The 14,726-nt window shown below is 35.7% G+C and overlaps 1 protein-coding gene across 1 annotated transcript in view; it reads right to left on the bottom strand.

Moving 5' to 3' along the window:
• cacna2d1a (calcium channel, voltage-dependent, alpha 2/delta subunit 1a) overlaps positions 1–10,536 on the bottom strand; it is a 77,958-nt gene extending 67,422 nt beyond the window's left edge. Inside the window, exon 1 of the mRNA XM_056237234.1 lies at positions 10,191–10,536. Coding sequence (XP_056093209.1) covers positions 10,191–10,297 — 107 coding nt within the window. The 5' untranslated portion in view covers positions 10,298–10,536. The remainder of the gene's footprint in view (positions 1–10,190) is intronic.
• Between the last annotated feature and the right edge of the window lie 4,190 nt (positions 10,537–14,726).

The raw sequence follows: 14,726 nt of genomic DNA on the forward strand, positions 1-14,726 counted from the left end.
ATGAGAGACCTGAGAAAGTATTTTCAACCAAAACGTTCAAAGTTCAAAAAGTTTATATACAGACAATGTTGATCAATGTTTATAAAAGCTTAAAATAAATCTGTTCATCAGTTAAAATGATTGTGTCTTTTTAGAAGACTTGGATAAAACAGTTACATTTATATGGATTCATTTTACAATGTTTTTATGAAATTTGATGAAATAGATCTTTAATGGAAGGGCAGAAATCTCTCTGGTTACGTTGGTTCAGAACAAAAGTCTAACAAAACAAAAGTTTGAAATGAATCCTAGGGTGTGATTTATTTTTTTATTAACTATCCCTTTAAAATCAGACTATGTGGATTTTCCAACAAAGCAAATGGGAAGGAATGAATAAATAAAATATATTCTAATACTTATTTGGATGTGATATGTTTATCTACGCCTGTCTTGTTGAGCTCGTGAAATCTGCATCTTTCTCCCCCGGGACTGAGATTCCCTTAGGTGCTGATAATGAAATTTCTGATTAAAACTGATTTATGTCAGAATGAATTGCAAAATGTGAGTCTGAAATCCAAATATGCTCTTTGTGCATCTTGGGGGAGCGGCGCAGGAGTGTGTATGTGCGTGAGTGAGTCCATCAAGGAGAGTGTAGGGTTTCTTTACATATTAGTAATCTCCTCTGGCAACCATGGCTGTCTCTACAAATATATCTCTTCTCCTTTCTGTCCCTCTTGTTCTCCTTCCTTCACTCATGGTCAGGACATCTGTCTGTCTCACTAGCACATTTTTGAAAAACAGACATCACATGTATGTTGAGTCCAGAGAATCTCAAGTTAACATACAGTATTATATTTTAACCTTAACTGAACTTTACCTCAACCATGGCAACACACACTGACATGTACATTTACTCCTTCTTTAGTAAAACACTATATCAACCTGACAGCCAGAAAATGCTTTTGGGAATTCCTTATTACCATTGCCCCACAAGGACAAGGATTTCGAATATTGCCAGAAAGAGAGAGAGAGAAAGAGATCTTTCCTTCACTCTTCATTACGGATGTTGCACATCTTTTCTATTGTACTATTTCATTCAGAAATCATTCTTATATGCTGAAGAAACATTTTAGAGCTTAATAAACATTACTTATTATTATAGGAAATTCTTTTGTGAAACATTTATACTTTTTTTAGGATTCTTTGATTAAAAACAACAACATTTGTTTGAAATAAATGCTTGCATACACAAAAAATCAAGTCTTTACTTTCACTTTTGATCAATTTAATGCATCCTTGCTGAATAAAACTATTCATTTCTTTAAAAAAATGAATAGAGGGATAGAATAAACATAATTTCTGATGCAAAAGGCCTACTAACTAGCTGCAGGACATCAACACAGAATCTAACTGCCTGTTTTTTAAAGCCACAAGCTCTCCCAAAAAGCCTGCAGAAACCACTGATCAGTTATTTAGAGTAGCTATAATGGATTCACTCATCAGCACACAGGAGGAAGGATTCTGGGATATGAGCCCACAGACAAGTTTCCATTAACACTCTTAGAAACAGCACACTAAATGCATATGCACTGTCGGCATTCTCCACCTGTGGCGTTCAGCACTGTACGTTCATAATAATATTAAGAATGGAAAGCAGATGTGCTTCCTCTACAGATGGGGGTGAGCATTCAACCAGCTGTAAGCAATCTACAGTTTCCAGTTAGATCATTGGGGAAGTCAGAGAAGTTTGGGAGGGGGGGAAAAAAGTGTTCCACGTGGTCTAATGCCTCAGGGTTGAACAAAGAACCGTCCTCAAGTTTTACATTTGCAACTTTTTTAAAACATCAAATTATTTAATAGATTCTGCGTTTTATGGTACAAATTAAATCTTCTAAAACCCTGCAAGAAAACAAGTCAAATGACCAAGAAAACAAAATTAGACTTAGTATATGTGGGCATGGGAATGGGAAGACTGTCCCTGCATGTGTGGGTTTACTTTAGCTGTACTCTGGGGACAAATTTGTCAGTCTAATTCTGTCAAAACTCCATCGTCAATTATAAAAATTATTCTTAGCATAGCATAGCATAGCATAGCATATCATGTTTCATTACATTCAGAAATCTTGAGATTAATCACAATAATTGTATATATAATTCATACCTATTGACAGCCATATTTATATATATATATATATATATATATATATATATATATATCTCAATTGGACACGGGGAGAGACACAGGGAGAGATTCTGGTCCACTACCATTCAGCCTGAATCTGACTGAGCTTTAACTTTGCATGAGTTTTTGAGTGACAGAAATAGCTCCCAGCTGTTTTCAAAGGGCTCAGCAAATACCTACAAAATGGCTCCCTGCTGACCTACAATGTTAAAATAATCTGCCCCCAAACACATAAGCACAGCACAAAAACATAATATAGCAACACCTTTCTTTCTGGGAAGATCTAAAACTCTGGAGCCGTAGTTCAAAGTTAAACCCACACCATAAAGACTATGAGCTGGCTGCTTTCCAAAGGGCAAATAATGCTCATTCTGCGCTCTGTGGCTGGAGGAATAAAGCTAGTAATGGGAAAGGTCCCATGTATTAAACTGCTTAAGCATGAAATTTGATTATGCTTGTAGTCAAAGTGCAACATGGCGAAGACACTGACACAAATGTTGTAGATGTGCGATTCAAAACTGAGGAGAGGCTAACTGTTCCAGTGGCCCAGAAATGTGAGACATGTAGACGTGACGATATCCGGTAATGCGATATATCGCCATAATGAACAAGCACGGTATTGTTATACAGTGGGCACTTTAAAATACCATGAATAATTATTTATTATGAATTATTATTCAAATCAAAACCTGAGCTAACATGAACTAACAATGATCAGTTGTATTTTTTTAACTAACGTTATCAACGAATAATTGCTCATTGTTAATGTTAGTTAATGCATTAACATAATGAGATCTTATTGTAAAGTGTTACCTATTGTTCAATAAATTTTTTTGTGCATTGTTTATTGTATTTAATTGTTCAGTTTTTTTTGTTATAATAAAAAAAAGTTGTTAAACCTGTTATAGGGCCATTTACTAACCGCTTGCGCCAGCGCAAACCCTCTTTTGCCGTTAAAAATTACTGTCAGGATTTACTAAAGACACGCAGTGAAAAATTCACGCTTAAAAGGCGTGGACAGTTATTTTTGAGGCTGACCTTATTGCATCCATTTGAAGGAAGTTTCCTTTCAGGTGCAAAATTTATGGGAGGAGAGTAAATGAATCACGCAAGGTGATTTACAAAGGTTTGCGCTCGTCAATGTACTGGTGTTCGCGCCATTATTTACCGTCCAAAAAATGCACTTCTTAAACCAGACACTAACTTTGTAGATTGCGTTGGTCATTATGGAAACGATCTGTGTTCTTTAATTTGCGTGTCGTCAGAAGATCACGCGCAGAACTTTCACTCCCATCGCCGCTGTTTTGGAATTGCACTCACGCTAATTGCCCTGTTTAGTAAATCTGCCCCATAGTATGACAAAAAATGAAACTTATTTCGATATGGTGATAATACGGTATACCGTGATAAAAGCTTCAGGAATTATCGCAACATGAAAAAATCTGTGTGTAAAAATACGAAAGAATCCACGCAGTTGTTAGTGAATGAGACCCACTATTATTAGATCTAATACATATTGCTGAAAAAAATAACAATTAATGCATCTAATTGAAATGTTTCTATTATGATATGCTCCAGTTTCTAAGTCGAACAAACAACCATAGCATAGATATGCATCAAATAAGCCACAGAGAAAATGGTTTTGCACAGTCCCAATCGCCCTCTTCCCAGCATACACTGGGGCATGAATAAGGTTGCATTCTTTGACCATTTGTCAGTTTGAATTGCACAGTTATTGCTGATTTTGTCACTTTTGTTGTCCTCTACTCAAAATGATCACTTTTTATAAGCACTTATAACAAAATTCTCTTTTCTTTTTTATTTATTTAACATTTTTATTTAGCTAAATGATTTAATTAATCATTCAATTAATCAAAAATGGCAGTAAAGACATTTATGTTACAAAAGACTTGTGTCAAATAAATGCTGTTCTTTTTAACTTTCTATTCAACAAAGAATCTGGGAAAAAAATGATCACGGTTTCCCACAAAAATGTTAATCAGCATAAAAAGTGGTTTTCAACATTGATAATAATAAGAAATTATTTTATTAAATCTGCATTTTAGAATGATTTCCACAGGATCATGTGCCTCTGAAAACTGGAGTAATAATGCTAAAAATTCGTCTTTGCCGTCACAGAAATAAATTACAGTTTAAAATATATTCAAATAGAAAACAATTATTTTAAAGTGTAATAATACTGTAACAATACTTCATAATGATGCTGTTTTTACTGTATATTAATCAAATAAATGCAGCCTTCGTGAGCAGAAGACTTCTTTCAAAAGCATTAAAAAAAATCTTACCGACAAACTTTTGAACAGTAGTCTTATGTTGAACAGTATGATGTGAATTTTTAAGTTATTGGATGCATGAAAATATGAAGGAGATTAATTCAATTCAAAATAAACAGTTTACTTAAGTTCTACAACCACTTATTTTCACAGCTAAAAGTCTGTTTATTAACATAAAATGCACGAAGTTGAAATACAAAGAGGAGGACAGGTCCCAAACTTTCACAGAAGTGAAGATGACATTTCATAACATAACATTTCATAAATAATGGTAAAAAAGTGCACAGGTGCGCTAACTGCTTTGTGCTTCTCTCAAGAAGCGGTCATGGGCGGACCGGGTGACATCAGACTCAGATCTGAGGACATTAATCATCTGCCTCACAGCACAGCAAAAGCCACAAGACACTAAGAAGGGGTGGGGGAGATTAGGGAGGAGAGCGCAGTCATAGAGCATCTGAAGCAGACAGGCTCTGGCATTAGGAGGTTAGGGTTTGGGCTCAAAGATGCAGTCACGCAGATCAGGAGGAAGAGGGCCTCAGAACGACAACAAAGAACAGCAGTGAAGAAAAAACTCCCTGACAGAAATTTATTTTCTTGTTCTAAAGCCATTTTACTTCCGCAAAGTGAAATATTTATCATGATACAAGTAGGAATTAGAGATGCCCGATATATCGGCATCGGACAAAATATGTTCATTTTTAATGTTTTCATTATCGGCCCAATAAGAAAATTGAGCCAATATATTAAATCCGGTAAATAATGGATTATTTCCTTCAGCTGAGACACTTCAGATGTGCACTGTTGGCCATGATGGTTTTGAATTGCTTGAAATATGATTGGAATCACTTCAAAAAACGAAATACAGTTAAGTGCAACATGCAGCGCAAGTCATATAGGCTACATAAAATTATAATGAGAAGATCATTATAATTGTGTGTTTGGGACATGGATTTAATTATGAGACTTTTGTTTTGTAATCAGGCTCCCAAAAAATAAATAAATTTGGATTTAGATTATCGGCCAATATATCGGTTATCGGCTTTCAAATATAGAATTATCGGTTATCGGACACATTTTTTCAAATCGGTGCATCCCTAGTATATGTGAGGCAGGATGTCAGTTTATTCATTGGGTCTAGATTTGTTGATGGGAAAATGGATGTTTAATATAAGAATGAACCATAATTCATGATGTAAGCTGAAAGTGATTTTACAAGCAAAAGTTATTCGATTTTTTTTTTTTTATAATTTAGAATAACAAACCATTCCTAATAAGACTAGAACATGCATAAAGAACGTAAATTGACTAATTTTTGAAGCTCATGTCAACTTTAACTTGTTAGATCAGGTACAAGTTCACAACGCAGATCAGACACAGGCCTGAGGACATCAGACTCTGATTTACATATTACCAAATTCTGTCTAAACCCGAAACAATCTCAAGCAAAGAGTGGAATCAGATTGGTTGCATTTGACAGAAGATTGCTTCTATGCCTTGAGCTGTTCTTGTGTCCAATCTGTCATAGAGAGGGATATATATCAGTTTGAAGATGTTGTGAAACACACCACACCTGACAACTGTAGTTTAAGGCCAGCAAATGAGACTATATTTACTCGATGGAGAACATGATCTTTGAGCAGCTCTCATGCACTTGCAAGAGAGCGGATAGTAGGCTGCTACTGTCAGCATCTGAGGTAAGTTTCATTACATAATATTACGATAAAAAGGCCAGGGGGCTGTTCCATAAATGAAGCTTAGAAAAGCGGGGATTAAACTCCAACACCGGACTTGAATGAGCCTAACAAATAAGTTGGGGCTAAAGTGGTTCCATAAAAGGTAATTGAAGTTCACACAATCTCACTAATTTGATCCAGGTTTATCTAGTCTAGATAATTGCGTGTGCACGCGTTTCTGAAGCAGCCCTAGAGGTCGATCGTGGATCAAATCGATCCATCATCAAACAGCGTAGTTTTTGTGCTGTTTTATGCATTTGTGACATGTTTTTTTTTTTTCCCCTCAGTGCAAAAATTACATTTTACAGTTATATTCTCCATCTGTAAATGTTAGAAAGTCGTGCAAATGTATCCATTTTGCTGCTAATCTTCATATTGAACGAGCGCTGCTGCGCGCATGCGCGCCAAATAGGAGCGCAATAATTCTGATTAAAAAATATACATTTTGCTTGGAAAATTAAAATGCGATATTTTAGAACACTAGAAATATCTTCTAATTATAATAATTTCTCTTTAGGATGTTGGATAAGTTGCAGTGAACTTCTAGCTCATTACACTCATTTTATACTTCTAATAGGGCTAAATAAAAAAAATTGAACAGAAGTAGCCTAATTCAGGGAAGATTTTTTTTAAGAAACTAAATATATAAAGATACAAAATATAGTTTTGGGTATAGGACCTATGCTAATAAAGATATAGGCCTATACTTATTTAGAATGCTGAGAATTACAGCTTTTAATGCAATGATTTTTTTTTTGAGAAAGCAAGAATCCCCAGTTTTAAATGAGTGGTTAGATTTAGTTTCTAAAGTACATTATGGAGAGGATAACATTAAATTAAGAACAAATGTATACATTTTGAAAAGATATGTGCAACTCTAAAATCAAAGAATATTCCATAAAATAAAGGAATATATATTGGCCTACATTTACTACATTTTTATGTAACCTTCCCTTTTATTTCTAGTTATTTGTAATTTTATTTATCTACTTATTTAATATTGAATATTTGATATTTAAATAATATTACTTGAATAACTATTAGGAATTATGTGTCATTCATTATAAGAGTTTGATATATGTGAATGTTATATTTTTATTAATATTTATTTATTGTTTTATTTATATGTATGTGTTGGTATTATCACAAAAGAAAAAAAAGTAGAAGGAAAAATAAGGAATATTTATTGGGGGAAAATAATGTCTTTAAAGGAACTGTCCATTTGTATAATTGTGTTAAATGTGTTTGAATTGAAAGACATAATAAAGTACATAATATATATAAATATATATATATATATATATATATATATATTTATATATATTATGTACTTTATTATGTCTTTCAATTTTTTGTAATTTTATTTATCTACTTATTTAATATTGAATATTTGGCTAATATAATGACATGTCCTAAACGGACAACTTTAAAACGCCTTATATATGTGTCTATATTGTAGCCTTATATTGTGTAGAAAAAAGAATTCTCTGATAACCGAGGCATTCCTTAATTAAAATGTCTTTATTACAAAAATGACATGTCCTAAACGGACAACTTTAAAACGCCTTATATATGTGTCTATATTGTAGCCTTATTTAAGTTGATTTTCTGTATACTGTGTATTTATAAAGTCCAATAATGGTATTAGAGACTGTCAGTGGTAATATCATTGTGTTCTTGTCGGTCAGTGTTGAGGATCTGTGTAACAACTGAGGCTTAGCCTGACAGTTAGCCTGCCCTGGACCAGGCTAGTTTCCCAGCATAAGTTGCCAGGGTAACTGAGTTTGAACTTTTTTAAGTTTGATTTATGAAACCGAATCTACCAAAAATAAGCCTGACTAACCGAAATAAGCCTGGCTTATACTCTAATCTTGGTTTATGGAACAGCCCCCAGGTTTCACATGTTTGAGTTTTAAATTAGGCTATATGGACAGTTGACAGGCTCTGGTCAACTAAAAATAACTCACAGGAGGACACAGGTGGCGCGTTCGTGCTTTACAACACACACACAAAAAGCAGTAACTTGATTTGTTAAAGAATTACACTTAAATTTTATCATTTATGATTTAAAATTAAACATTTAAAGGGACAGTTCACTATTTTTTTTTTTTTTTAAATCACCCTGTCTGTCCAAACATGACTTCTGCAGTACTTTTACTTAAAAAGAAGATATTTTGAAGGTTACTTACCATTGACTTCCATTATATGGACTGAGACATTTTCTCAAAATAGGCCTACTTTATTTAATGTTCCACAGCAGAAACAAAGTCATACCGTTTTGGAACGAAATGACAGAATTTAAATTTTTGGGTGCACTATCCCTTTAAGGGATTTACATTGAGCTTTTTAAAATTAGTAGGCCTTATGCATAGAGAAACAAGCGCACAGCCATCTTTAGAATTTTGTCTTTGAACTTCCGTTTTTTCGGTAGCCCTGTATATTTCTATTGTATCGCTGTCGAAGAGTATTTAGCAGGTGAAGTGGATTTACTTATTATAGAGTTAACGAAAGTTGTCATGTGCATTGTGATGTTTAAAGGTCCCGTTCTTCAAGTTTTTTTGAAGCTTTGATTGTGTTTACAGTGTGCAATATAACATGTGTTCATGTTTCGTGTGTAAAAAAACAGTATTTTTCACACAATTGACTTATCTGTATACCGCTGTTTTCACTGTCCAAAAAACGGCCTGATGACTTCCTTGTTCTATGAAGTCCCTCCTTCAGAAATACGTAACGAGTTCTGATTGTGCCAGCGGTTCCTGTGTTGTGATTCGACAGCAGCTTATCGCACGTTGCCCGGAAAGGTCACGCCTCTTACCATAAATTGGAGATGCATGCGCAGCTGAAGTGCTTCTTCTCCGTGGGAGCGCAACAAGACCACGCCCCTTTTTTTTGTGTATTCCCATGGGCGGAGATTAGTCAAAAAACTGTTCTAGTTACGTCATTAAAAAAGGATGTAGAGGGATGTAGTCCAAACCGCCGTTCGCTGTATGATTTGAAAGGGCCGGACTTCTGTTAAATAAAATATCTCGCTAGGCATTGAACTTTGAGCTTTATAATTTTACAGGTATTATTATGCTCTAACAGCAACATTACACACTAATTAAAGTTTGAAAAATGGAATCGCGAAGAACAGGACCTTTAAAGTGGAAGTCATAACAAAATGTCAGTAGACAACAGTTCATTCATAAATTGTAAGATCTTACCTTCATGCTGTGGAAATACAAACCGGAAGACAGAAAAGGGGCGTGGCTACATAAGGTATATTAAGCTACAATATGATCTCATCCATTTAGCTACTTTTAACGAGTGTTCCCCTCCTGAGTATGGAGTCAGTAGCCTAAGTTGAACTTGAGAACCGATTTGGTCAGAAATAGCCTACATTTTTGTGAATTGGATCAACGTGATTCATTGAAAAGATCCGACTCAAATGAATCATTCATTCACAAACACAAACATTGCTGTCATGCGCCTTGAAATGTAGTGATCGAGTCGTGTGAACCACTTTTATGATAGGCTACTTCTATGGTAATTTTATGTTATTTGAGGCTTGACATCTTCAGTCATTAAATGTCATTGCATAGTAAAGACATTTTCCAAAATGTCTTTTTTTCAGAAGAAATAAAATAGGCTACCGACATTAGTGTGAGTAGCCTAAATAAATAGGACATACGGAATTCTTTTTTTTTTTTTGATGAACTATCCCTTTAAACTGTCTTCGCACACCGCCGTAGAAACACGACGAATCGAGCAAAGACATCAGTCTCACGACAAAATACTCCTGTGATAAAAATAGCGCAGACGGAACGCGACCCATGTGAACGCGTTTTAACTGTTTTAAATGCAACTTGTGGTTGGAAGAGTACCAGTCTCTATACCTCTCTTAAATACAAAAACTTCAAAGTCTTTTGCTTTCAAACCCAACAATAATTGTTGATATCAACAACTGCAACGACTCAGTTTAGCAAGTTTTGTTTTGTGTAACGGTAACGTTAGCCTACTTACAGTTGGGAGTCGGGAAACTGTATAGCGCTTCCACAGCTGAATAAAGACAGAAGTAGAAGAAGAGCAGCAGACAATCTGAGTGTATCCATTATTCTGTCTGACATCATTTAGTTTCTCCCACTAAAATCCACTGAAGTAACCCTCCTAAAGCAGCCGAGCTGCCGCCATGAGCGCGCGCTATACTTCCACAAACAAATCACAGATGCTTTTGGTCCCTCCAGCTACTTCTGCCTTTGCTCTGTTGAATTAGTTCAGATGTTTCTCCAGAGGTGTGGTGACAGTTAGGGGGAGTCAGGTGTGGGGCGTTTCCGTGTCTCTCCGGTTTGCCAGTAGGTTAAAGAGTCTGTTTTAGACCGTGCGCGCCGTGGCGGATCAGTTTCCACACGCCCCCCACCCATCTGCGCGCGATCATCATCACTCGTGTCGCTCCATACAAGGAGTCCGAGCCCGCACAGTGGATACGAGCTGAGAGGCATCAATGAGTGACAAGAAAGTTACAGTTTCATGAGATAGATAGATAGATAGATAGATAGATAGATAGATAGATAGATAGATAGATAGATAGATAGATAGATAGATAGATAGATAGATAGATAGATAGATAGATAGATAGATAGATAGATAGATAGATAGATAGATAGATAGATAGATAGATAGATAGATGATGTCTTAAATGTAAACATTTAAAGATTGACACTATTAGGTCAATATCTCAGTTCTTAAAAAGGGTTCTCCCATCATCATCAAATGGCAAAGAGGAAATAAAGCTTCTGACAATATAAATAGAATTTTAATAACTTTTTGCAGGTTAGATTACTCCCGGCCTAAGGTTATGATTTCTATGTTATAAAAAGATATGCAGTGTTTGCTGTCTGGATGCAGCGGAGGGGAGGTGAGCTCACTGAGCAAAAGAGCAGCTAACTCTGATCTCAGCAAATATGAGGATTTACACTAAAGAACTGTAAACGTATTGAAGAACTGTGTGTGTGTGTGTGTTAGTACCTTGGTTAGTATGTGAGGTGATTTGTTCATTCTGAACCAAAGCAGGAGATATGGAGCGACCACATATTGCAGCTGTATAAATAAAAAAATTAATATGAGTATAAGGCCAGATGGCAGATATGACTTTCAATCGAATTAATTATATCAAAAGCATGGAGAGTTTTTTTGCAAAGAGTTTTGCATTCACCTTTTAAAGTGTTTTTGTTTCCTCAATGTAAGACGCCGGGTCGCAGCAGTACATGAAGACCACTCATTCTCATAAAAGCATCCTCACGGATCCAGCAGCACCCTCATAACCTCATTTTAAGTGGATTACAGGGCTTTAGTTAGATTAGGTGGTATTAGCAAGAAGCAACATCGAACACAAACACAACCAAAACAGCAGAATGACATTGAGAGCAGCATCAAGAACCACTGCTTGCACTTTAGCTGAATACATCAATGACAACTGACATTGAACATGAATAAATAAATACATAAAGAAGTAAAACACAAAACAGAAACAGAAAATAGATGTAATGAAGACCAAGTTCAAGTGAAATATATTCATAGACTGTAAAAAATTCTGCTGTGATTTTACAGTAAAATACTGGCTACTAATTAAAATTAACTAAGTAAAATGACAGTTGTGTTTAATGATATCACATAATTACTGTAATTTCACAGTGCATAACTGTATAAATACAGATATCAGCTGTAACTTGTACAGTAATTTATTGTTTCAGCTGTAAAAGTAATGCAATTAGTAGCAATTAACTGTAAACTTACAATTAAATACAGTAATGCAATTTGATGACAGAAAAGTAGTAAAAAAAAGATTAAATTATACTTTCCTCAATTGTTTTATTTTTACAATGGAATATACAATTGAATATAAGTGTAAGAGCGGGCAGGAGTTGGCAACGAGATATCAGTCCAATAAACACAGTCAGAGGGAAAATCCAAAACAATAGCCAGGTAGAAGTGAAGGTCTCAACCAGAAGGGCAGTCCAACATATTCAGTGGCAATATGGCAGGTGAAAATGAAGAGAGCCAACAATGACCAGAGCAAATGGGGAAAAAAACAGAGCAAGGCAGGACAGGAACAAATAAAACAGCAACTCGAGCCCCAACACACAGGTTTCATGCGAGAAAGACACAACACAAAATCTGCTTATGTTGCCATCCATTCAAAATCCACATGTTTTTGCAGCGGAGAACAAACTTGCTGATTGATGCCACCCTGCTTCTTGTTGGATTTAGGGTTGATGCCCAGGAAGCACCTAAGATGACAAGAAAAAAAGTTACATTTCAAAGTCTGAGAGATTCCCCATTTTTGTTATAAATTTGAAAAAGCAGTCTAACATCAGAATATATTTTACAGTGATTATTTTTCAAAAATCCATTAAGTTTTCCACATTTTCTGACCACAACAGCACATGCAAAATACCTTAGGAGGTGCTCATTCCTGTAGCTGGATATCTACATTTTGTTGCATCAGGGTTGGAACTGAACTCTGCAGGAAGGTATATCCAGGAAAAGGAATGAGCACCCTTCACCCTAAGGCGTTTAAAAAAAAAAAATTGTCTTAATTTTATGGACAGAAAGACAAGAGTCATGATATAGAGTGAAATAGGATTATTAAAATTCAAAAAGTGACAGTTTAAACTTGTATTCTTTCATTTTTACTTAGTGGAGAGTATCCTTAAGTATCCTTAACTGAACAGAGCTGGTCACACATGTTCTGTTAAACTAAAAAGAGAAAAAGACATTGAAAAAGATTGGTATGAAACCAGTTACAATTTGAAAGTTAAAATTTATAGACATTTGGAGAAAGAAATGTACCTGTTGAGAGTGTGTTGACAGTCTGTGTAGTTGGATGAGTTCCAGAAAATCAGTAGGTCTAATGAGGTGGCTTTGATATTCAGATTTGAAAAATAAAAAGGCGGGAATAATACAGAACCCCACTCAAAGAAATTATTTGTCAATGCTTTTGTGTTCTCCTGAGGAACTTTTTTCATTTCCTCGCAAAAACTTTTGCGCTGCCCCAAAAAACGTTGCATTCTCTCACAAAAACGTTTGCGTTCCCCAGATAAACTTTGCATTCCCTCGCAAAAACTTTTGCGTTCCCAGAAAAATGTTGCATTTCCCTCGCAAAAACTTTTGCGTTTCCCAGAGAAACTTTGCATTCCCTCGCAAAAACTTTTGCGTTTCCACAAGAAACTGTGCTTTCGCTCGTAAAGAGCTCAAAAGGTTTTGTGAGCGAACGCAGAGGGAACGCAAAGTTTCTGGGGGGACTGCAAAAGTTTTTATCTAAAAGTTTTAAAAGTTTTATCTAAGGAACGTAAAAGCATTGACTTATTATGTTGCCATTTTTAAGTTTCTATTTTTTCAGTGCAACTGACAAATAGTCATTATTAAAATTCTATACCATTTTGTCTAAATACATTTTAAATAAAATGCTAAAACCAAAAATAAAAAAATATAAATTAAGGCATCACAACATTATAATGTACAATATGAATTATGAATATTCATTTAGAGATTTGGTAAAGATTTAACAGTGTTATTAAATTATTGTCTTTAATTATGATGAAAAAAGTAATCAAAATGAGAAGAAGAAAAAAAAACAGGAAAATATGCAGGATGCACAATATTAAATATTGGCTGATATAGCCAACTAGCTAATCAGCCAGTAGCTGTCATGCATCTGACAGCATGTTTTTTTGCGTGTTTCGTGCATGGGGTCATCAGCAGTTCATGGTTCACCCCCCAGGATGTGAGCTAGAGAGCGGGCAGGTAGGGTAAATGCTGTACACACTATCCACAGATTAACTGATCTCAGACGTCGCCTAGCAACACAACACTATCTTTTCACAGCCACGGGAGTTGCCAGAGTTAGCCCAACTCTGAAGCTGAAGAGGACACGCTCTTTAAAAGGTAGAAGATGAATGAGTAAGTCAGCAAAAGAGAGAAAGAGCAAGGGAAGCAGAGTGTCAAAGGGAGGATAAGGATTGCCTTTTTTTGTGTGCGGGGAAAAGATATGAAAAAGGCAACATGCCATGTCAGTGAGGTTAGTCTACACAACTTGCACTAAATGACCTCATACAACCTAGCAGGCGATGCCAAAGAGAGCTCTGTTGTGCATTTACTGAAATCAGGGTGTGCGGTGCTGTTATGGATCCCTCTGTTGGGATTACACTGAGTGATGCTGGTGGGTTTTATTGCCACTTGGGAATGGTACAATTGTTGGTGGAGGTATAGAGATTAAGGGGTAAAATATGAGTGAGAGTTTAGTTTTTTTTTCTCTGTGGTTTCCCTTAATGTTCTGTCCCTTCCATGCAAGATGTCTGTTAGATGGATGAGTATGATGAGAAAGTATTGTAATTCATAAGCTTTATAATACTATATGTAACGGACGTAGGCCAGTAAGAGCTGTGCGTGTAAACCTCACTCCCCTGGCCTCAAGAGGAGTGCTAGCGGCTGCGGTCTTTAGTGTACTTATTAGTGTGCCTTCCTCCCACGCCAGAGATGCCGGTTCGAGTCCCACTCGGA

The sequence above is a fragment of the Rhinichthys klamathensis genome, unplaced genomic scaffold, assembly GCF_029890125.1.
Source record: "Rhinichthys klamathensis goyatoka isolate OS25496 unplaced genomic scaffold, OSU_Roscu_1.1 h1tg000485l_1, whole genome shotgun sequence".
Classification (NCBI taxonomy): Eukaryota; Metazoa; Chordata; class Actinopteri; order Cypriniformes; family Leuciscidae; genus Rhinichthys; species Rhinichthys klamathensis.